We start from the raw sequence: 27,033 nt of genomic DNA, 5'->3' as shown, positions 1-27,033 counted from the left end.
CAGACATGAGTGATGTCTGCTCCTGAGCCCTGCCCAAAGATCTTCCTACTTAACAACATTGGTTACTTCCTTACAATTCTCCCTGCTACCTTCTGCCCATGAGTCCCTCCAGATCTCAGCAAAAAACACACTGTAGTCCCTACACATATTATGGCTAATATCTTTTCTCTCGCGGCTTGTTTTCTGTGCACATTTTTTGATGCACCTCATCTGACCTACATTTCCCTCTTCCAGGCCTGCTCCGGGAAGTTACTGGACCTCACAGCACCTTTTTCTCATGCTTCTTTTTCATTAGGGGAACAGTTTGCTTCTGGCTATGTGCTTATATTTTCATTAGCTCCCGTGTTATGTTACCCAGACACTACCTGTTCTGGATTTCACACCAGAATGACAATTTGTCTGAAAGATCCTATTTGCTATTTACCCTACTTTTGCTAGTTGCCTAGCATACATCTTACAATGTCCTTTCCTAGCTTGACAGTGCCAATACTCTAATCATACAGTGCCTGTAACAAGGTTCCCACACACTATCAGTTTTTTAAAAGTCCAGTTGCTCAGCAGAAGTTTTCAGCAAATAAATTTTTAGCAAACCTTTGATGAACATCATAATTATTTCTGCCATCATCTTCAGTGAGAGTAAACACACTGTAAATATTTCTTTCGATAACATCAGTTGATAGGCAAATTGACATTCGCATAAGGATCTGCTATACAGAATCTGCTGAAGCCTTTCTACTTCTCCCTCAGCTGCCTCTCCTTCTCAGCAAACTTTTGGTGTTGGGAAGGCTTAAACAATACATCTTCAAATCTAGGGGGACAATGGTAAAGGGTTACCGTGAGTCACTCTCTTCAAACACTGAACAAGAGACTTTATTTTAAAATAAGTAAATAAATGTCCTAGCTTCCCAACTACACGCTGTCTTTGCTCCCTGCAAAGTGCCTGCCTAGAAGCCCACGCCTTTCTGAGCAGATTTGAAGAAGCTGAGTACACATCCCCACAGGGACAACCCCAGGGCTCCTTTCCTGACATCTCAGGCCAAGAGGCCAAGAAGTACAAGCAGCACACAAATCCTGGCCATACCCAGCTCTTGCTCAGCAGGAGCCAGCCTTTTCAGGACCATGGCTTTGCTACAACTGCTTTGTAGCCCCAACTGCAGAAGCAATTGTTTGCGCTTGCTGTGAGCCATTTCCCATGCACCCTTTTCCTGCCTGCTCCCTCAGACACAATACTTTCACACCAGAAATAGTCTCCCAGCCCATACACTTTTGGAATTTCTTTCTTACACAGTCTCCGCAAGCCAAGAAATCTGCTCAGTTCTATTCAGTAGATTCCTGACAGTCTTTAAAGGATTGCTAATTCCAGTCTGCTTAAAAAATGCAGAGCATTTCTCCCTTACAGCTTTTCTGCCTTCCCTTCTGTGAGCCAGTGAGCACCTGTTGGGCCATAAAAAACACACCAGAAACACAGTACACCTGAAATTATCTGAAACTTCTGCAGTGCTGTCGACAAGGAGATCGCATGCTCCATGGAAGGGCCATCAAGCTGCTAATGCAAAACCAGTTTTCTGGAAGAGATTGGTGCAGCCTTGGCTGGTTTGTATTAAGGGCTAACAAGGGTTAACAGTGTTTGTTCTCTCCATCTCACCCCCTCCTCCTCTCTGTGCATTTCTGTCAAAGACCTGCTCTCGGGCCAGCCACCGCTGGGATTAGGCTGCTCTAACAGTCTGGCTGACACTCTGTGCAGGAATAAAGTCCTGCTGTCTGGAAGCAGCACACACGAACGTGCTTCGCAGACCTCCAGAAGGAACCCTAGAACTGAAAGAGCAACAACTGGGACTTTGAAGATTTCAGAATTATGAAAATTTAAAATAACCTTTGAAAACACACAATTTAAGAAAATACCAAAGCTCTTGGGCTTTTTTTCTTTTCTTAAAAGACTGCAAGCATTTTAGTTACTATGTCTGTTCAGGAGCCATATGGAAAAATCAGTTCTGTCCTGTTAAACTGGTCACACAGTTTTGGTTTTCATCTGTCTACAGAGATCTGAAAAGTCTATGGTGTTTTATTTTAGGATTTTTGGCAAAGGAAGCAAGTGGTCTGGGGATCATTTGGCCAGGAACACAATAGGTAAGCAGAGTATTTCTTGTATAACATATTTCCAGGAGTCTGAGGGTATACTGTTTGTGTAATTTAGTGAAATCAGCCTTTAGCATGATGTTCTCTTTGGGATAAGCTGATTATAGGTTGGTTGGTCGCTTGGTTGGTTTGTTTTCCTGGACAAGAAAAGCTGAGCTGCCGTGGTATCAGTGTGGTTTGCAAGATCCTGACATTTAAGCAACAGAATGACTTTTTTTTTTTAATCTTCTATGAAGGACAGAACAACTCAGATTCCACTGTCAGAGGTAAAGCAAAATATTTGGGGTTATGTTTTGAATCTGTAAACTATAGACTACAAGAATAACATAGTGGCAGCAAAGTGACTCAGAGTCATAAGGAAAGCTCTAAGAATATTAAAAATGGAATTGATATAATAATCTTTATTTTTTCAACTTGTTCAGATGGTTGTTTAATCTTGCATTCACCTAGGCGCTAAAAATATTACAAAGAGGGAGAGAATATCCTAACTTTATTAGGATGTTAAGTAGGACATTCAGATGACCTGATAGTGATAATTTCAATAATAATCTCACTGATACTAAAGATAAGCGTTACTTTGGGAATCACAGATGAAAACAAATTTTGTATATAAAAATCTACAGATGTATTCAATACTATGTTTCAATGAGAATGTCTGAAATGGATTTATAAAGGAACTGGTCCTTTTATAAAGTCACTTTAATTGTAATGGACAGCAGGTCTGCTGAATTGTAGATATTTTGACTGCCTAAGATCTTTTGCACATTTGCAGGCACTATGAGGAAAGGGCTGATCTTGGAAACAAGTAAAAATGACAAAGGATGGAGCCTCTGTCTTTTATGCTCTCTTCTATCATTAGCCAATAATCAGATTTAATCAGGATTTTTACTCTTTACTGCAGTAAGCTACTTTTTCCTCAAAAAAGGGATCTTGCTCACAGAGCTCCCTCTGCTTTCCAAATCCCTGAGCTACAGCTGGTACCTGTATTAAAGTCTACGTCCTGTCTATGCCCTTCCTTCTTCTCCCTTTGATGCCCTTTTCACTTTTGCACTTACCTCTCCTTATGAAACTGGATGTAGCAGGCACAAGAAGTTGTAAGGATAATAATAACCTCACATAGTAGTGTACTGTCAAAATTTCTTGTCCTAACTGGAGTCTCCTGTCTGCACAGCTCTGTGCAATGTAACGCAGCACAGTTTAAATAACATCAGCATTTTCAGAGATGATTGTTGGGACTGTTTATGTACATTTCTTTCATAGCTTCAAAGCTGATAATGGAGCTTTGGCAAAATTAAGGGAGAATACATGATTTTTGAACTCTTTTAGAAGAGTAAATACAATAGAGCTGTTACAAGTTCCAGTAAGCAGCAAATGCTGAGATGGGCTGGAAGTGATGCAGGTGTGAAAGGAATGGGCAATACAAAAATCTCAGAATTATTTATCTAGCTGCCCTACAGTAATAAAGCTTTCCTCTTAATGAGAGACACAAAGACCTTAAAGTCTGCTAAGTACCAATTTAAGGATTTTTGTCCAGGACCCTCCACTTTTCATCAAACAGTATCTTACACTGCTCTGAATAACTTACTCTGATCCTCTTCTCTATACATACCTATAGCCACAATAGATGAAACAAAAATTAAATGATATCTGACAGAACAACAGAAGCAGTGTTTGGGATAGTGACCTCCTGTGAGTTTGACAGTGACAGTTCCATTACAAATAACCCACTCTCAAAATTTGGCATATGAACACTATAAACTAGGAAAAATATTTTAAATGTAATTCTCCACTCATTTTGTCAGCACTGAAAGGGGTATTTTTTTATATAACTGTCTTGTGATATTGCACCTGTGTATTTTTCTATAATAAAAGACTTCATAGCATCTTCTGCCATTAAATCTGTGCAGAGAGATCTTCTGAGAAATATTTCTCTGTGAACTTTAAGCAATTTAGCAAAATGGAGATGGGCATGGTTTGAATGCCTGGCTTGCTGTGATTATGATAAATACCAGCAAAGGCACAGAAAGGGAGGGTATCTGATTATTTTCCCACCCCCAAGACAGCAGTTTCCATTCACTTTTGTCATCTCATTTTGCAGTACTGAAGATGTCCTGGTTCTGGTTTTATCTGCCTCTCCATCTTCTCATGGCAGCTTGCTTGTGTAATTCCATAAAAGCACCCAACACCAGCTCCCAACAGAGCTTCAAGACCGATCTCTTCAATTTCTACCACTCCTTGATACTTGCTGATGGTAAGGAAACTACAGTTCACCTGCTGAAAGATATACCAAAAAGGTAAGAGCAGATCAGTCACTCCTATTCTCAGATACTTCCCTATGACCCTGGTAGCTGCATGCTACTAGTACAAGTCAAGAGTTGCTATGCACCTGCAGAGCTCTATCACCATCCACTGAATTTCCAGAGAAATACCCCATTGCTCTCAAGCTAAGTGTCATTACACTGCCCAGAATCTGGAATGACCCTCTGAGATGAAGTTTAGATTCATGTATACATTTCAGACAGCTTTCTGGGGTACTCATAAGAGGAGCAGCAAAGCTGATATAGAATGGGTGGGCTCCAACAGCAAGCAGTTATGGCACATAAACAGCCTGGCCTCAGAACTGCAGAGACACATCAGCCATCCTACAGTCACTGTAAAATACAAGAATTTTACCTAGCAAATTAACTATCCCAAAAACGCAATAGAATATCTGCACAGACTTCTTATCAGAAAAACTTCTGCCATTGTCCTGCATGCTGGAAGTGTTTTTGTTGAATGGCACTAAAGCTTGCTAGGATCAAAAGTGCTTTGCATGCAGAAATTCCACAGATTCTTCATTTCTCCAAAATATCTGCAAAGTTTTCTGCCATATCTAGACATGTAGGTAGGTGATCTAGATGTTACAACTGGCATTGCATCTTGGGTGGCAAAGACTGATCTACTTCTTTGGGAAGAGATGCACTTCAGGTGGTTTAATCAGACTCCACCTGGGACAGTGACCAACACAAACAGATTTTGACATACACCCGAGCAGAGTGGTCATGGAGCAGAAAGCGAGCCAGAGGGTTCGGTCTCGATATGCATTGCACAGAAACTGGAACGCGGCTCATGTTATGTAATGTGAAAATGCTCACAAGGGAAAAACTAGGAGCTCTCCTTGTTAAAGGCAAATGGGTATTGAAATTTCAGAGAAAAGTGAATTTTTCTATGTTTTTGTGGCATAACATTAAGATTGCAATTAGGAAGCAAAACCCCCTTCAGTTTAGCATGATCAGGTAAGGACCTTATGAACCCCAGAGTCATCCAAACAGGAAACCAAGATATTACAAGTTTTGGCTTAAAGTGAAAGATTCAAGAATGTGGAACTGTTTCCAGTGAAGCCTGACTCTGGCCCAGTAGCCATATCCTGAAAGTAAGCCAGACCACTAGGCTGACATGATCTATCCATAATGACTAGGCTTGTCTCACTAACAAACATAAAAAATCTTGAATTGCCTTAATTTAACTGCAGAGTGAGTGACCCAAGTCCAAACATTTCTGTGGCTGTATACAGTCTGTATACACCAAAACAACAGAAGTAAACAGAAGATTAAAGGAGTGAGACAGGAGTCTGGGCTTTGTTAAGCAGGAATCGAAACCTGACCAAGTAAACTGAGGTCACTTTGTACAGCTCACGCACAGCAGCCTCTGTCATGAAGGCAAGTAAGTTAGAACTGGGCTGGATGAAACTGCCACTGACGTCTGATAATGTTCAGGACTGGCTAAAACCATTCTGTCACATCCACTTCATCTGACACCCAGAAAGACCTAGATAGGCAAGCACACATAAGGGAGGATAGGGTCTAAGAGCTTTCACTGAACTCCAGTCAGGAAATCCTGAGAAAAAGCACACCAAATTCCCCAGAGTTAGCCATAAGGTGGTTTTCTAGAAGGCAGTCAGTTTAATCACATCCATCATTCAAAATAACCAGGTAAGTACTCAGATACAATATTCACCTGAAGTGTGTTAAAAATTCAGTGGGAAAAATACTGCCTATGGTAAGTGGATAAAACTTCCAGCAAGTATCTGTGGATTAGAAAAAACCACAGCACTTATTCTTCCCACACCTGAGGATTTCAGACATTCACCATACCCTTCTGTTGATGCGCTTCAAAGGGCAACAGTCATTTCTACCCACAGTGGAGTGACCCACATCAGAATGGCTGATTACAAGGAGGCTCAGGCAGATCTGAATTTCCTGACGCTTTACCTCTGTTTTTAATCCACACTTACAGATACTACTTTTTTTTGGAGGAAGGCAGAGCCCTTTCACCTTTCACAATAACAGTGACCCCCTGTGATGTTCCCATCGAATGGAGCATACTTGTGCACAAGACTTCAGCAAGTTTCCTTGGAAAAGCAGCACGAGGTAAGACCTTCAGTTTGTCTAAGCAGAGACAAAGAAAGCACAAGTTATTCATAAGGAGTTGTGTTACAGGAAATTCCCCACAATCTTAAGCATCTCATGCTTCCCTCTCCTGTAAACTGCCATGGGCTGAAGGGGACATCCCTGTCTCTGTGGGTGAAACATGGGAGCCCATGGGATTTTACCATCAAGTAAATTAAGGATTACATGCAAAAAAAATCTAAATCTAAGGTTAATATTTGCAAACAACCCTGGGTTTCGTGGCTCCACAAACACAGATCAGCTTCATAAAATGTACTGGTCCAAACTTCCATCTGCTGCCTCAGCTCTTTTTCTGTGGCTTAGGTCACTTGAACCAGTCATTTTGCTCCCCACAGTGATGCGGAGAAGGATTAGCTGTTTATTTTTGTAAGAATACCATCTACCATGGCAGCGGGCATTATGCTGCCTTTAGCCTAAGAGGAGATTCCATTCACTTTCATGAGTTTTTAAATTACTTTTTCAAACTAAAATCTGAAAGCTGACATTAATAAGTTCTTACTTGTCAGGCAGGTACACCTGACTGAGGAGTTCAAATAATGCTCCTTTGAAGTGATAAATTTTCCCTCTTCATAGGAGACAATGGCACAAAACTAAACCAAAGAAAACTCCTTTCACAGAAAGTATGAGTCTCCTTGAAGTAAAGTATGCAAAGAGACAGCCACTGGAAGAAGAAAACTGTAGGGATATCAGGCACAATACAAGTCAAGCTTTTGCAAGTTGTGGTTTTATAATCATAGTCTTTTTGAAAACATAATTTTGTAACTGCACTGTTAAAATAAAAGCTACTCAAATTTTATTTTAATAAATTTCCAGTAGCAAGAAGTATTTTTAGTTATAATTATTGTTTTCAGGAAGAAAATACAATGTTCCCTGACATACGAACAATAAAACCTATGCAATGTGCTTTATTTCACATCTGTTAAACAGAAGTTACAAGTCTGCTTTTTGCCTGCAGGTGATCATGATACACAAGAGGTCTCAAAATCTCAGAGGTCTCCAAGCATGGTGTCCACCATTTTTAACTACAAGGGAAATTCTGTAGAGACTTACATGGGTATGTCTTCTCATTCTGCCCTTTATATGCTAGAGTTCTTATCCACTGAGCGAGACACTCACATTACTGTGTACTTAGCAACTGACACAACATCTGGGCACCTCTATCCAGAACTTCCAATGGATCCACGCATAGATGTTATTGGCATTGGGCATACAACAGTGACTCTGACCTGGAAACATAGTCCCTCTGTCTTGCAACATAGAGAAAACATCCAGTACTGTCTTCTAGTTAATGAGAAACACAACTATAAGAGCTTATGTGCTGCTGAGACAGCAATCAGGTCCTCTGGAATGAAACTGCCACCTACATTAGCTTTGTCTCTCTCTCCGTACCTTCTCGAACCGCAGCAGGTGATGATATTGTCCAACAGCGAATTGAGCATCATCAACAAAGTGAGTAGTGGGGAGGTCAGGCAGACATGCATGGGTGCCAAGAACACTTACACAGTGCCCAATCTCAGTCCCAGCACTCAGTATTACTTTGATGTTTTTGTTGTCAATCTCCTCACAAATGCTAGCGCTGCTTATACTGGGACGTTTGCAAGAACCCTGGAAGAACCTGAACCTAAGGTGATGGAGCTGAAAGATGGGAAAGTGATTCAGGTTGTGCTAGATGGGAAAAAAAAGAAATTCTACAGTCTGCAGTACCAGGCGAGGCACAAGAAAGTACAATTCACCTTCCAGTTGTGTCGTGGCCAAGTACAGGTTCACATAACAAAGAACACTAAAATAGTGGCATCAGAAAATATCTCAGGGCTGAGGTATTTCTCACTGAAGGGAAAGCCACTGGACACATATTTGGTGCAGCTGAGGTCAACAGATGAATCTAACTCTTCTGTAAAAGTACAGGTGTCCCCCCATTTCCACAAGCCCTTATTCCCGCTTCTTCCAGAGAGCTTAAAAATCAAGTCCTTCAGTAAACTGAGGACCTGCAACTCTGTCACCATTGCCTGGCTAGGAACACAAGAGGAGAGCAAGTACTGTGTGTACAAGAAAACAATTGAAGAAGATCAGGTCTGGATGGAACTGCAGAGTGCGGACAGGTGCTCTGGACCCGAATCCCGGCACAAGTCAGAGAAAGTGCTGTGCAAGTATTTCTATGATATAAATCTCCAGCGAGCCGTCACCACAGAGACCATTACAGGGCTGGATGTGGGCACTCTTTACTTGTTTGATGTTTATCTCTTTGGGCCATCTGGCATCCCTGTCAGATATCACAGCAAAGTTGTGAAGACCAGAAAAAAATGTTGAACGTTTTTAAAGAAATGTTTTGAAGTAAGTGAATGAGGACTATTATCAAAATCTAAGCCAATCCATGCCATAGGCCGTGAAGTTTAAAATATGCTGACACATAAAAAAATTTAAAGCCATGAGATGCTATGGAGGAAACATCTTAGTTGTCTAGAACATTACGCTCACTTTTGCATCTTCTCTCCTGTATAAGGTGGTTTTTTCCCCTCAGCTGTCTCATTCAGACATCAAAAACAGACCTGTGAAACAAATCCATGCACATGGACATAAAATATCCACAATGGCACCCACGAGAAATAGATTGGTTACCTAAAATGCTTCTGAAATCCAATACAGAAATGACATGAAATGCCTCTCAAGAAGCACACATCATTATTTTAAAGTCCCAAAGAGTTTTCCACTTTGTGTAACTCCATCAGCTAACGAGGGACTGAGAGACCCCACAAGTCAAGATGCTCTTGAGAAACTGAACTTCCCTGCTGCTCGAACAGGGATAGAGACAAAAAGAAATTTTAAAAAGCAGTGGAACTGGTGTAAAGCTCCACACCTTGAGTAAAGCAGCCTGAAATACATCTTCCCCTATTATCTGCATGTTTGCTTGGCTTTCATTTCTATGGAGAAACTGTGCTTGGTTAGAAACAGACAAAATTCAGGCCAGGAACTGGATTTTCTGGGGAGTATGCAAATACACTGCTGTACTTCTGCCCATTGAGGAAAGCAGCAAGTAAGGAATCTTGCCATGGAAAGGAGGTTTTTATCTATGATCTCTGATATCAAGTCCATGTCTATCACTGTGTGACTCCTGAGTGTAATATGCTCACTCTTTACATCCTTAACCCAGCCTATATCAATGAATGCATTGCTGTAGGAAAAATTTAATGTGGTTTTCCTATTAGATATCATGAAGGGAAACTATTTGTAGTAAAAATCCTGACAAACACTTCTTTTGTTGTCTTGTTTCCTTGATTACCTTCCTTAGATGACAAGAGATATAGTATAAAAAAAATTGAAAAAACTAAAAGTCTTCATAAAAAACCCCTTATGCTCAATTTCAATTATCAGCAGAAAATATTTTGTACATAGGCTCTGGGCAGGTATGGAATTTACCTATAAAGAGATATGATAGATTCACTGATCCAGAGTTTGACAGAGAAATCTTGCCTGCTTTAATTATTTTTCCTCTACAATTATACTAAGCAGAGATATAAATGATTAATGCCATCATTGTATATTTCAGAAGTTTGCTTGCAATTCACGGTCATCAAGGTTCTGGTTTACGCTGAATAATTATTATCTCCAAGCATGCTTGGAGGCATTTGGTAAGGACTGAATCAGTCCTCTGTGCAGCCACAGAGGATCGTGCATTTCCTGCTGCAAAGGCTTCATAGCACTGTGAGCCCTGTACAGTGCATGCTATACATTAGCAAACTTATTAGTCCCAGAAGAAGGGTTCTGGCCTTCACGTGGAATCAGTTACAATGTCTGGGCTTTCGCTAGGCTTTACATTCCTGCAGGCACTATTCTGGATTGAGCAGTGCCGTGGCAGGAGCTATGTGCTCTGTGACCTCCTCCCCACACTCTGTGGGACTTTTGGCTAATTACAGGGGCTGGCAACTACATTGCCTTCTTTCCAAGGCAAGCCTTGTCTTCATTTTGCTCCTGCCAAAAATAGTCTAAGCTCAAAGAGCAACAGAGGTCATCTCCACTTGGAAATCTTAATGTTTTCTTCTGCTTTCCTCCTCAATTTCAGGCATTTATATTCTGGATGAACTTCACTTAGATACCCTACAAATGACTGTAATAACAACCATAATAGAGGAGGAACAGGAAGATCTGTTTTAACTACAGATACTATATACTCTTAGTACACTTCCCTCAGACTGTCAGAGCATTAACCCTTGCTTTTGTCCTCTGTACACAAATGCCACAAAAAATGTCACTTTGAAGAGGAAGATACACAGGCACCTTGCCTGACAATGGTGTCTCTACTGAAGAATATCTTTCACCACAGAACTGGCTTTAGACCTTGGTTTAGGGCTGTAGCCAAGAGGACTGAGGAAGGGATAGAAGGAGAGACTAGGACAGGGCAGAAAGAGCTGAGCAGTCAGAGGTGATACATAAGCAAAGGCTTGGAGTAGCACTGAATTAACTGACAGTTAATCGGAATCTGGAGGGAAGGAAGACTGCAGGCTTGGCAGTCAGCAGATATTTTAGGGGGACTTTGGGAAGAGCCAAGAGATTGTCCTCTTTGCAGCTTCACCAGCTCCTCTTCACTCCAACTCTCCCTGGCCATTGCCACATGCAGAGGACCGGCTGAGGCAGAGACCAGTGAGGAGCTCAGAAGATGACAGCTTATGGCTCCTGCAGCCCAGGCTGTGACACAAGCAGAGCAGAGACTACTGCTGCTGCTGGGAGGGCTGATGCTAGTCCCTTGCTCACAGGAGGAGCCGCCAGCCACACATGCCAGCCCCTCCATGAGCAAAGGCCCCTGCACGGGAGGGAGAGCTTGGCTACAGAGAGGAACATGTTATTCTGTCAAAACCCATTGCTTCTAATACAAGCAGAGCAGGCAGCCTACCCTCCAGGTAGCAGCCCACTTTCTTATGCGTGCAGCCAGCCATGGTCTGCAATACAGACCCCAGGAGCAGCAGGGAATATTCCTCTTCATTGATCTTTCCACTGTGATTCTGCCTGTGTGCACCAGAATGAAAACCTGTTTTCCATTCACTCATGCCCATACCCTGCTTACAGGTCAGCCTTTGGGTGCACTGGTTTTTAAATTGAGTGTCACTTTGCCGACTGCTGTCCTGGGAGTGAAGTTTCGTAAGTTTATCCACAACAAAACCAAAGATGCTGCACCACACCCTTGGTGCTCTTCCTACCCCTACCTACTGCTCACGTGCACAGCTCCCCATCTTCAACAGTCAGAAGCCCTTCTCTGTCAAAGTTGTTTGGCATCTTTCCATCTCCTCTCCCTCCCATTTGACTATTGCTTGCCTTTTCCCAAGCCACATTTACCTCCTTTCTTTTCTTTATGCTTTCTGCAGTCTTTCTTGCTGAATTTCTAGGGAAGCTCAATTTCTTCAGTCCAGCCTGTCCTAAACTGTCATCAGCTCTTTCCATTTGCTCCCCATCCCCACTGAATTGGAGTCGCACAGGAAGTGCAGACAGATATCTTCATGGAGATTTCAAGAGCAACGCTTTGCTTTTGTGGATCATTTAAAGTCCTCAACATTATTATCAATCAGGCCAAAGTATTATTCCTAGTGTTCAGTGGTGGGTCCCAGCTTCTGTGTGCTTCCAGCTATTGTACCTCAAGTCCTGTCACAGCTGAAATCAAAGCCTGAGGCCATGCATCTCTTCCCAGCATCTTTACAGACTTGCTCCCATTGCTAAGCCACACCTCCACGTGGGAAGTGAGGGTCAGGGGTACCAAAAACAGAGGGCAAGTAATAAGAGAAAACAGGTTTTATATCCATGTCCCCTTTCTCTGCAGGCTCAGCCTCACAAATCACCACTTGAATTCTGGAAATGAGGTGCAGGTATCTGAAACAGGGAAATAATGAAGCACAGGCTTCTAAGTTTGCCATTGTGTACACCTGTAAGCTGCAAACCAGTAGAGCAAGAGGCTCTTCAGCATCACTTTCCAGTATCTCATACAACTGCTATTGCTGGAAACTTTAAAACGTAACTTAAGACAGTAATAATTGCTCATTTAAGTTACACACTTTGAAAAATACTGCTACCTAAAACCAGTGTAGAGGTTCAAGGACTGATGACATTTATGGGTTAATATTTAACTGACATTGAGATTCATCTCTTTTGTCATTTCTTTTTCCTCCAGTATTTAACAGCCCATTTATTCATTCCCTGTTACTTTGAGTTTCTTAACAACTGTAACTACCTTTCAAAGTGAACCTGTTAGTCTTTTAGAAATTGTTCCCTATCTACCCACAAATACATTCAGGGAAGCATTCACAGCTTTGCGCAAAAATTTTTTTTTTTCCTTTATCTTTGTATCTTTGCATGGTTTTCCTGGCTAATGCATTCCCACTCAGAAGACTTGCTTCTAGCTTAAGCAACATGTTTAAAATAGTTTTGCTACTTTGGCCCCAGGTGCTGGACTGAAATCCTGCTCACTAATTGCTTTCAAAGACAGAGAGCTGATGTGTTTGTTTACATGTATACACATCAGACCCATTTTGGGCTTCATCGCTGTTGTTGGGTTTTGGTGGGTGGAGTTCATGAACCACGGACACTGCAGTTAAACATCCTGGCCACATGCAGCTTTGCACAAGGCTTAAAATCTAATTTTAAAAGTCAGATAACATTAGCACTGACAGCAAGTACAAACCATTGACCCCAAAATGCCAAAGGCTTTCACGTGCTGTAAAGGAACTGAAGCTCTCTGGCATTTAGGAAAAAAATGGATGACTTGGCAGCTGAACACTCAGCAAAATAACAAACCCAGGCAAAACGAAATAGTTTATTGTATCTTTGGGGATGAAGGGGAACAAAAGATGCACGGCTCTTCATCACTGTTACCTATTCTGCATATGCTGGATTGAGAAATCAGTGTAACAAAGCACAGATAGGTGAATGCATTTCTCCTGCAAAACAACAGGTATTTCCTGGGCAAATCTGTCAAAGAATATTAAGAAATAGCATTGTAAAAAGCAGCTAAATTTACTAGAAGAGACAAACAATAAGTATGTCACACTCCTGCATTGCATTTTTCTGCGAAGAAACATGATATAACTCATGGATGAGCCCAGAGGATACCGGGCTAACAACCGCTGCTGGCATGAGCTGCTGTCACTCCAGCAAGCAGTGCTGCCAGGAGGTGGTTGAGCATCCGAGGCAGCACATGAAATGCCACACTGCCGCCAGGCCTGCGAGCGCGAGAGGGCAGCGTCATACTGTGGGAGAAGCAGAAGGAGCTTACTTGATAAGATTTATCAGAAGAAAATATTTCAGCAAATTTAACAAGCCAAGCATCTTGCTGATAAGATTATTAAGGCAGAATAGATAGAAGAAAAATCCAAGGAGCTTACATTGCTTTCTTATAGTCTGTCAAGTGTTCCAATTTGGTGTGTTTTTTTTTAAATTAAAGTGCATAAAAAGTGACAGCCAAAGCACAAAAAAAGATAGGCACTTGCTGAAAGGACTGTAACACCAGCATTCCCACTGCCTCCAAGGTGTTCAAGACTGCCATCACTGACAGGGCCAAAGCTCCTATAAAAACCAAAAAATACAGTGGTGCCGAGGACAATCACAGATTTCACGAGGTTAAAGCAGGGACTGTTAGTTCAGACATGATCTGCCCAGCAAGTTGTGATTCCAGGCACCCCCTGACAACTATCTTCTCCCGTAGAGCCCTTGCCCTGAGGGAGGTTCTCTGGAACCTTACTTTCCTGTCTCACTGACAACACTTGGCAGCAATTTACCTCCCACCAGATCTGGATGTCCCACCAATACTCTGGGACATGGGCAACAGACCCTGTTTTGTCAGCGGTCACTGATCTCGTGGCCTCTGCAAGACACTGAGGATTTGCTTACAGGGACTAAGAGCCATCCCTGGGAACCTGCATACCCTGTCCTATACTGCCTTTGCTCTGAGGAAGGTTCTCTGCAACGCTGCTCCAATACCTCAACCTTATGAAATCATTTGAACAATGATAGCCTTCCCCTGGCTGACAGCAGAGTAGACCGAGGGGGTAAGCACCAGAATGCTGTTTCTTTTTGCAGGTATTAGTATCAATGACACAGGAGAGTCTGAGAAGGTGACCTGGGAGCTCAGTTTGAAAAGGGTTTTTCAGACTCCTATGGTAACTCGCTCTGAAAGCAGAACCCAGTAGGAAAGGAGATCTTCAGAGGCCAGGGTGGGAGCAGAAGAAAAGCATGAAGAATCTGAAGGTAATGAGGTAAAATTTGACTTTGTCAGAAGCTTCTAAGGAAAAGAAGGGCCCAGCCTGGATCTACATTTTGCATCCGGCTCCTATTTTTGTAAATTGGCTACTACTCAGCCTTTTTGCCTGGACACAGATTTCTCCAGAATGACATTCATTTTCAGCAGGGCTCTGCAGGGGCCCTGATAAAGGCTGCCAGTGCGATACATCAGCCCTGGCCCTTCCTTCAGCATTTTCCAGGCATCAGCACTGCAGTGGTAACTGTGATACCAATCACTTTTTCACTCTTTCCAGCAGAAGGAAGACTGTGCTTGATTGAGCTTCACTACTGATTCATTTCTGTCTCTGAGATTCAGTGCCAGCATATAAACCCACTAAGCCCCTAATATTCCTGTAGCTTGTGACTCACACAAATAGGAGAACTCAGCATGCAGTGTGTTGTCTGTACCAAGACCATGACTCTAAGGAAATACCCAATCTCTGAGTCTCCTTTAGAGGCCTCTGCAAATAACCACCCACAGCACTGTTAAGGTAATGTGCTGTAAGACCTGGATTTCACATCTAACAAATCAGCTGCATAAAAAAAAACCAAACAGGGACTTGAAGCAAATAGTCAAAGCTCTTCTGCTTTTGTCTAATCTCTAACTAGTCTAGCTCTTCTGCTTTTCACTTTCTTCTGGGAGGCATAGGTCAAAACCAGCCTGGCAACACTCAAAATGGTATTACACAGCACAGCTGAGGTGGTACCACCATTGAGAAAAACATCCAATTTAAAGATAGAAAGTACCAGTGTCGGCTCCCATACTTTCTGTGGAGGCATGAGGAGCCTGGCGATGGCTTTAAACAGGTTTAATGCATCTCCACTATAAGCTATGGGCACAACCTATCTCTTCCAAGGCCACAGACATAACAACTAGAATGTTTAAGGTCGGCTATTTGAGTGGATCTCACAGTTACAGGAGTGCAGAAAAGCAACTTTCCTCTATGTCCCAGGGGTGAGTTTCACAGGTATACCTCTAAGAAATGGCTGAGCAGCAGAGCTAGCAACCTGACTGGTTTCCCAGGCCTTACTAATGAGGTAAGGAGGATTCAAGGCTGTTGAGAGTGAGTGCCATCTGGTTGGAAAACTACTCAAGGTCAACACTTTTGCATGCAAATAACTGACGACATTATGATATACTAAGTACATTTATAAGATGTATAGGTGGGAATCTGTAAGGCCTCCTCCTGAACTCATCCTCATTTTCATAAAACCTATGCTCCAAACAACTTCATATAAATCTGCACAGTGGTATCTATAGATATCAAGTCATCCCTGAACAATGTGTGCTCTAGACACTACTAAGGAAGGGAGCTAAAGGTCTATCCACACACTCACCAAGACACACACGAGGCTCCTTAACAAATCCATGCTTTCAACTCCCATCAGACTTGTCTTGGAAGAAGTTAACCATGAGCAGGGACTGGAAAAACTTGACATAAAACCTAACTCAGAAGATGTTTCAGAAATGAAAAAAGTACAAAGGAGACTGAAAAGAGAGGATGGGTCAGAGTTGAGTTTCCTATAATTTCAGGAACTAATGAAGCTACCAACAACGTGCACAGCATTACTGGCTCTCACTGTGTTTCCAGGATGCTTGCAATATTGTGGTGTGGGACAAGCAGAACTATTGCTATTCACTGCAGTGGTGCCAAGGGTTCATCTCCTAATGCTTCACCCATTGAACCCCTATAATTAGGGAGTTAATAGCTTCCTTTACCTTTTCGCATTATTGATACATAGAAAGTCGTCGTATGCATGAGCTACTTGGCTTAAAAGTATCTCAATGTCATGACTTAGGGCCAGTTTCATGATCTTTAAACATTCGGAGTCAACAGTATCCATGGCTGTGGATCGTCAGCTGCAAATTCATGAAGGACCATGAAAGCAAGAACAGTCTGCTTACGATAATAATCGGGAGGCCTTGGGATTCTTACTGTATATGGTGGAAAGTTTTAAACTTGGAGGATTCTTTGGCCTTTTTTCATATAGAAGAATCCCAACCAAAGAGGGAACCAATATTAAGCACTACAGTCAGTGACCAGTGCCTTTGAGGACAACAGCCATCCACCACAGAGAAGGATTCCTTTCTTTATCCACAACTCAAAGAAGGAAACATAATTTTATTATTGGGTTGACGTAAAAAAATTCAAGTATTTGTATTCAGGCAGTTAGTTTCCTAAGTGGGCCAAAACCTCTGGTTTTGTGATGTGGCACAGTCCTCAAAGCCAGATTTCTGAAAGCATATAGTGCCAGTTTCTCAGCTCAGACTGAGAACCCACAAATTGGCTAGACCATCAGAAGTGCTTTGCACATTATCTCCTATTGGGACAAAATCTTTTAAAATCTGTCCGTAACTCAATGAAACCACAACAGTTACATCTGCAAACAATTTGGCCCATAATATTTTCCTCCCTAGTCACGCTTATGCAAAGAAAAAAATGCTATTTTTATAGCAACTACTTTATCTGTGTTATTCACGTGTACTGATGCTTGACTTCCTAGGATACCTCGGAGAAAAAAGCAAGATGGGGTATTTTTCTGTCCCAGCATAGGATTTAATTAGCTACAAAGAAAAAGTTACCCCTAACCCCAAAACACAACTATTCTATAGCTAAAAAGCAAATGGTTTTACTTTGAAATGAAACTTCTCTAGAAGTGATATCAGAACTCCTATTCATGCAAATAGTTTTTGTTTGCAAGGGTAGTTATTCCTGAAGAAAGGACTCAGAGAATTGAAAGGTGATTCAGAACATGTAAAAAACCTGTAAGTCTATACTTCAAAACAGAACATTAGACTGGAAATCCTCAGCTCATGTTGTGTTGGCCAGTCAGTTCTGACTAGAGTAACTGACAATTACATTATTTAATAGCCTTTTGAGTCTCAGAAATTGGCAGCAAACCTAATATTTCAGCTATTTGGATAAAACTGTTCCGTGTCTCTAGGGTATTGCTGTTTATTTGCCTCAACTCTACTAATTCCATCTTAACCAGGTATTCAGAAAATGTGTGATAGCAGAATTGATCAGTCAAAACATACTGAACATTCTTTTCCAGAGGATTGAGAAATAATTCAAGTAGTTCTTTTGCAACATCCTTTGGCTACACTGTCCCTCCCACAAACTTGTTAAAGAATTACATCTATTATTGTCCTACTACAATTTATTTCCCTACAGACTTTAGCAAAACATTCACATAAACTTTTACTTCATTTAGAGCAGGGAGTTACTTCCCCCCCCCCCCCCCCATAATAGAACAGTTCCCCACCCACTCCCCAAGAAAAGTATGTAAATTGTTACAGCAAGGCACAATGACACCCAATGGTAAAACTGCAAGCATGCTCATGTCCCACTGCTAAAGCATAAAGGTAAGCAAATGGAATAAAAAGAAATAATGGAAAGACTAAATCTTAAGTGTATGAGGAGGAAACAAGAAAGAATTACCTACAGCCTTCACACAGGAAGGAGCAGATCCATGTCTCTTAAGGGTTACTTTGGGCCTGTAAAGAGAATGGCTTCCAGGCTGTAATTCATCTACAAGAATCTGACCTCCTTCCAGAGTCTCACCAGACTTTGTAGTTTCTGGATCTGTTTTGGCTTGCGGCCTCTTTTGCCTTGTACCAACCCTCACCTGCTGCAGGGAGGTCCCTTTGCACACCCCTCCAGCACACTGTGCCCTGTGGAGTGTGTGCACTGAAGAGCTACCAACTGTGCGGATAGCACAAGTGCTCTGAAACACTCAGAGGCTATGAAGATGGGGCAAAATGAGTGGCATTATTGCCATGCATCCATACTACATTTCCCACAGAGAGGCATCTTCTTGTTTCCTGGAAATCATGCAGGACCAGCAAATTGCAAGTGACAAGAATACAGGGGAACAAAAAAAAAGTCTAGACACAAATCTAGGATCCCTATTTGGATTTTTTTATTCCCAATAGAATAAGGGTGAACAGCATATTGAGTTTTTCATTTGGCCTTTTACAAAATAATGGGTTATTTTCAGAATACAGCTTTGATTCAAGTTCTGGTTGGTTTGATTCAGGCCTGTATCCAAACCTTTAAAAAAACAGTTCAGTTAAAACAGTTAAAGGAAGTAGTATAGGGCTTACTGTACTTTTTCCTTTAACAGTGAAATGTTTTGACTGGAAGCAATTTGGGTCAGGAGCCATTTTTTTTTTATTTGATGTATATTCAGGCCACAGCACTGATCCTGACAGACCTACATGCAATAATAAATGTGGTGGGTACCATTGTTTATTCTCACTTTAAAGTAACTGAGTAATTTTACCATTAGGTGGCACCAGAGAATATTTTAAGATTAATATGAAGGACCACTGGAACTGTAATCTGGAAGAGTCTTAAAGCAGATGTAGCTACTAAATTAAAAAAACAGTCATCTTTGCTATGCATATGAGCACTTTAATTACTTGACTATAAGTGATAGCTTTACACATCTCATCAGAATGCAAGCTACAGCTAAACCCATTTCTTTGTTAGCAAGGTTTTTTTATTCTTAATCACACATGAGAATTATTTAGTGTGAAATTGCCATACAGTTTAACTGAGATGAACAGCTTTATAGTGTTTTATTTGTCTTACTGAAAAGAGAAATATCTCTCCACCCAGACAATTCCAAATGTAGGCTATTAAAAAATACCCTTTCAAGAGTCCCTGTGCATATTTGGTACAACTCCAGCTAGCCCTATGAATAATTTACCCGCTAATGAGCTCTTTTCTGTTTATGAAATAATACTCTTAAGAATAGTAAGGCAGGACGTAAGCAGTAGCCATATGTTTCTTCTCGAATTCCAGCTAGACAAATGACCTGAAAATTGCTGTTGCAAGAACTTCTAAAACATATGGCTAAGTACAGAGTATTTGTTAACTTCTTGTGTCAGATCCAAGAGTTTCCAATTATCAACAAAAGATGGCATACCAACCCAATTACTCCTGATATATTCCAGTCAAGACAGATTCCAAGTAACCATAGCTGTGTGGGTGTATGTGGTTTGAAATAACAGGAATCACTGAAAATTTAGTGTAAATAAAAAGAAGTAGACCTTCCACATATCACATCCAGACAAATGTGTCCCAGTGTGCTGAATGTGCTTTCAACAGGAAGCAGGAATTTTTAGGCATTCTACCAATGCTGATTTCAAGCCATCATAAACTATTAGAGGTACATTTACTTTCCAGCATTACAAAAAACTCCTGCAATAGCTTATTTCATTTGTCAGAGTGGAAAAAATAGATGTTTCTTACATAAGAAAACAAAAATGTACCAAATACTTTTCAATTACTTTTTTAAAATTATTAATTGCAGATTGCTTTTTAAGACAACATCCCTGTAGCACTGAATAAACACGAGGCTACAATTAACAGTCAGAACACTGGTACATTATGCACATTACTGACACATCTGACTAAGCAGCTGAGTCTGGCCCCATGTTCTTACTCACAGGAGTACTTAGACCCAGCAGATACAACGTGTTTTCATATCATGCTTTAACCAAAGAATCTCTAGGCATTCTACTTGACAGCAAGATGGAAAAATAATGATATATTCACAGTGAACCAGAATTCATAGAACCAAGTAAAAACATGAGGAACACATTTGTAAACTAAACAATATTTCATATTCGTACTGTAAAATTTGTTACATCATCTTAAGAGCTATATAAACTGTCAAGGACTATTCTCACTGTACTATGTCAGTGTGTTGATCCAGGTCAATGACAGCATATTCTTCACAGTATTTTTCTGGGTTAATTTTTGTTTTAATCACACTTTCATCTTGCAAGGAAGATAAAGGTCCATGGGTCACTTCATGCTGCATTTATATGTGAATTCAGCATACTGAAAGCCACTGCTTAGGTCCTTTATATTTAACTTCCAATTACTGCAACTGTTTTAAGGTTTAAACTGTGAGTGGTAGCAAAACATACTAAATGACAATTATCCATGGGCAAGCTAATTACTGAGATGCATGCCTTTTGATAAGACACAGCCCTGCAGTCACTTCTCAGATGTAGGTCCCTTTGGGTCAAGTTGTGCTATCCCTACCAAAGCAGAATTCACTTACTACACTACAGACCTCTGTTTTTGCTCTAGTGGGAATATGGCCTGACTAAAGGCTGCAGGAACATCCCCAACAGGTCACTCTCCGGGGAAAAAGCCTGAAAGAAATCATGCCACTGGTGAAGTGAGAGGAAAAAGCCCCACAAAACCTGAGAACCTCCCCAACTTCAAGATTTCCAGCCAGACAAATTGATCATGAGGGAGACTGGTCCATTTCAACCAAAGTAAACAAAATTCATGAAAAATAATCCCCAAATACTTAGAACAGACTAAACATTAAAATAACCGCATGTACAGAAGATGTATTTAAAAGTTTAGAAATGTAATCTTTTCCTAATGGCTCAGTTTTCACTTTCATGAAACTGAAAATCACTGATTTAACTAATCCCTCATTTATTGTATTGACTTCAAGAGTAGTAACTGAGCTATTAGTGTAAAAAAAAAGGCAGATTTTTAAAAACACAACTCTAACCTAATTAATGTGTGTCACGAGGAAGAAAAAAATAAAGAGGTGAAAAATCACATTTTGTACCTGCCTAGAGTCATCTTTAACTACAGTAGGAAGATTCAAAAAAACTAAAGATCATTCTGAAATTTGCTACCTCCGTGCTATCTGAGTGTAGATGACTGATGTATTTCTCCCAAACACAAGACAAACTAAACTGCTGTTCCTTATCAGAGCAAATAATATCTGGCACTGTTCATAGGAATTTCCAATATTAACCCACCTGTAAACCAAAGAAAACATTTTCTCATAGCTCAGGAATCACAGTGCCATGGCAGCTCATTTGTAACACACAGGAATGTTGCTTGTGAAACTTAATCTGGTATGAGCACATGGAGGTTTTTTCAATGATTAGCTATTGTTTTATCAGCTCCATGATGCAAAAAGACGAGTTTTCACCAGAATGTTAATGGTATCTAACTGACAATGTTTCCTCACCACCAGAATAAATATTAGTAGTGAATACGTTTTCCTAAGTGTCCTTACACACCTTTTTTTTCCTACTAAAATGTGGAAAAAATATTCAGAAGGCTGTGCCATGAATCAAAATACCTAATTCTAAGTCAGCAACAATCCACCTGCCAAAACACTAGTCCCCACCACACAATATGCTCCACTTGTCAAACGTGGACTCTCAGACTTGCGTATAGAAACAGCCAAATACATATTTTTATCTCTCCCTTCTCATGCTATTAATTTTGTTGGGGATTGTACTTTCTCCCTAAAGCGCATTGTTTCACATGCCCTAGCTTAAAGAATGTGACTCCATTCCAGCAACACACTTCAGCAGACACATGAATTCAATCACGTAAGTAAACCTATTGATTTTGGTGAACCTCTTCATACACAGAGCCAGACTTAAGCACCACAGTGAATGATGGCCTTTCTTTATAATCTTATATATTGTCTAGAATCATCCAGTTATCTTAATGTCAAGAAAAGTATGTGCAATCAATCAGCTTTAGCTATTTCTGAATAGTAGTGTCCATGTTTTTTATGATATTAGCTAAACGTTGCTATTATGGTACCACAGAGTGCCTACCCCAGGGATCTGAATCCTGCTCACTCTCCCTCCTGAGGGACAGGGTATTACAGGTGAGTCTCCTGACTGCTACACTCTCAAAGGGAATTTGAGAATTCTGTTCCTCTACATTAATGTTCAGAGTCACTGTTGTAACTGTATATTCACCAGTGGATTATTTGTTGTCCTGTATTTCTGGACTGTTTCTATATATAAATGATTATGCACCTTTCATCTGCTCTCACCTCAAGACCTATGTGGCCTTTGCCACTCCAGGACTATTCAGTTTGTTACACAAAATGAGTTCAGGAAGGGTACAGATTAGTTAAGTGAGCTTCATCTCGCACATAGCATCTGTGCAGAAGCCCTTGTATTGCATTATTACATCTCATAAATGAGACTCCCCATCTCCCTGCTTTCTTACATCACTTCCCAAAACTGTACTGCTCTTCACTAACTCCACCAGCAATTTTTTGCACATGATGGCCGTATGGAAGGGCACTAATCTTTGTTATTTGGGATCGCTGCTGCACCTCCTAATATTAATTTGGTTCAATGGTCTCAGCCAGTAGTTTTGTACTGGATATTAAAAGATTTTTTTATTTTAAATATCCTGACAGAGGCAGATAAGACACACTCAGCCCATTTTAGTATAAAATGCATAACATTCTTAGAGCAAAACTCCCACAACTATTTAAGTTAATAATTAAAAGGCCTTCCCCTAGGGTTAACTAAGTCAAGTTAGTGATTCATCTCATTTAGAAGTGCACATACTAGGACAAAAAAAGGAATAGAAGACTGTTTAATTATTTTGCATTTCATCCATGCATAACTCCATATTATAACTGCATACAGAAGTGCAATATGCATCCAGAGAAGTAAAATATTGCTACATATTTTGGTAGTTGTGACAGAGTGCAGCAAGCCACATACCTTGAAGTCATCCAAGCCTCTCAGAGCCCCTCAAATTGCTACAGAAGACATACCTGCATATCTGAAACTTCTCTGGTGACTGCACCAGTTCAAACACTATGGCATTCACTCAGAACACAGGCAGACTTGCACATGTAAAAATACATGTTCAAAGTTACTGGTACTTTATACCTCCTGTATGGTCCATAGTGACTTGTAGTCCTAGCCAGTCACTAGTCCAAACAATGCTTGAAAAGCAAAGTTGCTTTAATCCAAATATTGTTCACAGCTTTGCAGAAAGACTAAACCATAGGAGAATGCAGCAAGTGGAAAAAACATTTCCAGGGGGCACAAAAAGAAATTAGGTGCTTAATTCTTATTGTAAATTAATCTAAACTGACTGCTTAATGCCATCAGTCTTCTGAGAATTTTTTTTTTTAATGTACTCACCTACACCAACTAAATCCAGAAAGACAATAATCCCAGCAGTCTCCAGTTTAGTATTTTGGAAAGTAGATCCTTCTCTTCTGCTGCCAGAAAATTGCTCAGCAGAAAAACAATGTTAGTGCGGTCAACGTTAAAGATGACTATTTACTTGATATCAGCCAATTGTAACACGTAGCTCCAGGGTGACACTAGTTGCTGCCTCCATTAGGCAATAAACAGTGCTTTCATGCCAAACCTAACTCTGTCCCCATGCCCCCAATCTATAGGAATCAAAGCATTCTGCAGAACAAGAAAAAAATCAGCTCCAGTTATGACAGTAGAGGTGCTGTATTTGCCAAAGGCCGTTACCACTCCATGCAGGTGATATATCAGGGACCATCTTTAAGAAAAAAACATGCACCACAGTCCTCAGGAAAAAACAACATATAAAGAAATACAAGAGTGCAGCACCAAATCCAAAACCAGGAAAAAGTGGGAGACTGAAAAGATAATCAAAGATGATACTAGAACAAATTATTTTTAAGTGATTTTTGAACAGTTATGACAAAGAATGGCCAGATTTGTCAAGAATATGTCATGGCTTCAACTAGCGGATGTAGGGTATAATAGTAGTAAGATAAGCCTTTAACAAAGTTCCACATAACATCCTTATAAGTAAACTAGAAAACTGATCTGGACTGTTCCTGGAATAAGAACATACAATGGTTTGAAATGTAAATTCCAAAAAAACTCTCGGTATATTTCACAGAAGAAGAATAGAATCATAGACTGAAATAAGGTGGAAGGTCATCAAACCCAGTCCCATGGTCAAAGTAGGACAAGTTAGATCAGGTTGCTCACAGCCTTGTCCAGTCAAGTTCCGGTATCTCCAGTGATGGAAATCTCACACTGTCCCTGGGCAACCTGTTCCAATATCTGACGATCCTTAAGGTGATCATCTTCTAAACAAAACGTGTTTAGGATTTTGTGTGCTAACCTGTGTCCACTACCTCCGTCCAGTCATTGGCTGACTGCTCTTTTAAAAAAAGAAAGAAGAATGGCTATCAATTAGGCAACCCTGCTATCTACAGCCACAAAAACACTGGAGATTGTGCTGAGGGCAACACCAATTGTTCCAAAAAAATTACTGTTAAATTAATTATTCAAGTTTGGAAATAAATACTAAGTTATTGCTTAAAATATTTTTCAGATTAGCTCTAGGTTGACATACAATCTTAGTAATCATGGTGGAAAACCAAGTTTGGCTTTACTATTTGTAGCCCATTCGTGCAGTAAGATAGCAAGCACTCCTACATAATTAGTCTTGCTAATAACTGTTTAGAGGTATCACTTTGGTTTTTTTTAAAGAGCAGTACAAACATTTGCCCAGAAATCATCAAAATGCAGGATTTTTTTGAAAGTAACATTTTAAAAATTAGCGTATTAGCAAATTGAGAGTCAGGAATTTATTAGGCAAACTAAAGAACATGCTTCATGGTATTGCCAAAGAGTGTTTGTTACACTAAGATCTCTGGATCAAATCTTGCAAATCTCTGCAAATTCATTTACTCTAACATGTCTGTGTAAAAGTGTCCAAAAGCAAAATGTATTCCTTCACGTCCACTGAAGTTCCTGGCCATTTACAGTCACTAACCTGATAAAACACTATTACAGACTTGTTTTAGGAATGTAATTCAGTCATTTCAGTGCTTCCTGTCTCTGCCTCTGTGGGCTAGTAAACTTGACTTCAACAGTTTGGTTACATTAACCTAGCTTTTCTTGCCATTACTATGATGTTTTTCTTTCTTCTGAGTACTATGAGTCATTTCCTTAAATCTTTGCTGGTTTGGCTGCAGTCTTTAGGATAGTAGGAACTGCCAATGCTCCTCTTCCACTACTCATATTAATTCCACTGTGTTTTAGAACCATCTCTCTATGACATTGGTTTTATCTAATGTATTTTTTAAAAAATAATTAGATTTTCACCTAATGTAAATCATCGAAGCTCAACTGTCAGCATAGCTTCTTTGAAGCCATACAAGTTTACTGTTGTTGAGGGTCCGAGCCCTATGTTCTATTACCATTCTGAAAAAGCCATTGCAGATCACTAGCTGTTTTCCATGTGTTTAGAAACACAGCTGTCCCACTCAATTCTTTCATTCATCAGTTCAGACTGAAGGAATATAAAAGGAAAGAAATCTTTATGCCTAAGTATGTGAAGTCTTCTAGTGCAGTTTGAGGGCTCAGGTAATCTTCTAAGTATTCCTAAGCCTTGGGCAGAAGAAAGCACACCAAAAAAAAAGGAACAAGAATATCAATAAATAAAATCTTTGACCTCCTGAATGTGAATAATTTTTTTTTCCATCTATTTCCCTACTGGATCACACACAGAACTCAAGCCAATTCTTAATAAATCAATCCAGATGGATAATACAGGTTTCCTGGAAGATATAGCTCAAGATGATTGGTCCAGAAGAGACCAGGTAAAGGTGGTTTGCATCATCTTTGAACCACTCAGGCTCAAGACTGTTACCACTACTGAAATGGTTCTTATTGATAGCAGACTTTATAAGACTCCATAAAAGATACCAAATGGCATTCCACAGTAAGTGTCTGCTTTACTGAAGTGTTATACAGATAAGGAAGACAAAAAAAGGATGACTGCTGAAACTACCTCTGTATGAGGCCAATATACTGCCAAATAGGGTACTCTGGTCTCAAGTAACCTTCCCACTAGCATCAAAAGAATGGGGCACAGTTCTAGTATCACAGGAGCTAGTTGTAGTTGCAAAGCCAGACTGCTGCTGCTTCTCCTCCACTCCCCATTTAGATCATGGCTGCATTTGCCTCAGATGGAAACGCACTGGAAAAACTAAGGCTACTCTCTTCACAGTCATGGTCCATGTTTAATACGTGCATTAAAATAAACTACTTTTACCAAAAATTTAATCATTAAATTACTTCTTGCCCTTGGTAGACCCAACACCCCAAAAGGAAAAAAAAAAAGTCTTCCCCTCTCTCACTCCTAAATTAAGTATTAAAAAGATCAAATTACACAGCACATAATAAAGTATGAGATCTGAAAGAGACTAAAACAGGACTGTTCTCACACATCCTTACAATGTAATTTGTACAGCTTGGCTACTGCTTTACACATAGCTATATTTAACATTGAGAGGTATTACGCTGAAGAATTCAAGGTAATAGCTATAGAAATGGGAAATAGAAAGTTTTGAGGAACATTATCTCCTA

General features: G+C 40.4%; 1 protein-coding gene across 2 annotated transcripts; it reads left to right on the top strand.

Moving 5' to 3' along the window:
• Positions 1–1,715: 1,715 nt before the first annotated feature.
• On the top strand, positions 1,716–9,831 carry LOC141925797 (protein NDNF-like). Of its 2 annotated transcripts, none has more exons than XM_074830412.1 (4): positions 1,716–2,127; positions 4,235–4,430; positions 6,412–6,545; positions 7,540–9,831. In XM_074830412.1, the coding sequence occupies exons 1-4, from the start codon at positions 2,055–2,057 to the stop codon at positions 8,889–8,891; spliced, it is 1,755 nt and encodes a 584-aa protein (XP_074686513.1). In that variant the 5' UTR covers positions 1,716–2,054; the 3' UTR covers positions 8,892–9,831. The 2 variants fall into 2 exon arrangements, with proteins under 2 accessions (XP_074686513.1, XP_074686514.1); XM_074830413.1 differs by lacking the exon at positions 1,716–2,127 and adding an exon at positions 2,260–2,402.
• The last annotated feature ends 17,202 nt before the right edge of the window (positions 9,832–27,033 follow it).

The sequence above is a fragment of the Strix aluco genome, chromosome 7 (assembly GCF_031877795.1).
Source record: "Strix aluco isolate bStrAlu1 chromosome 7, bStrAlu1.hap1, whole genome shotgun sequence".
Lineage (NCBI taxonomy): Eukaryota > Metazoa > Chordata > Aves > Strigiformes > Strigidae > Strix > Strix aluco.
This window is presented reverse-complemented; position numbering and strand designations above follow the sequence as displayed.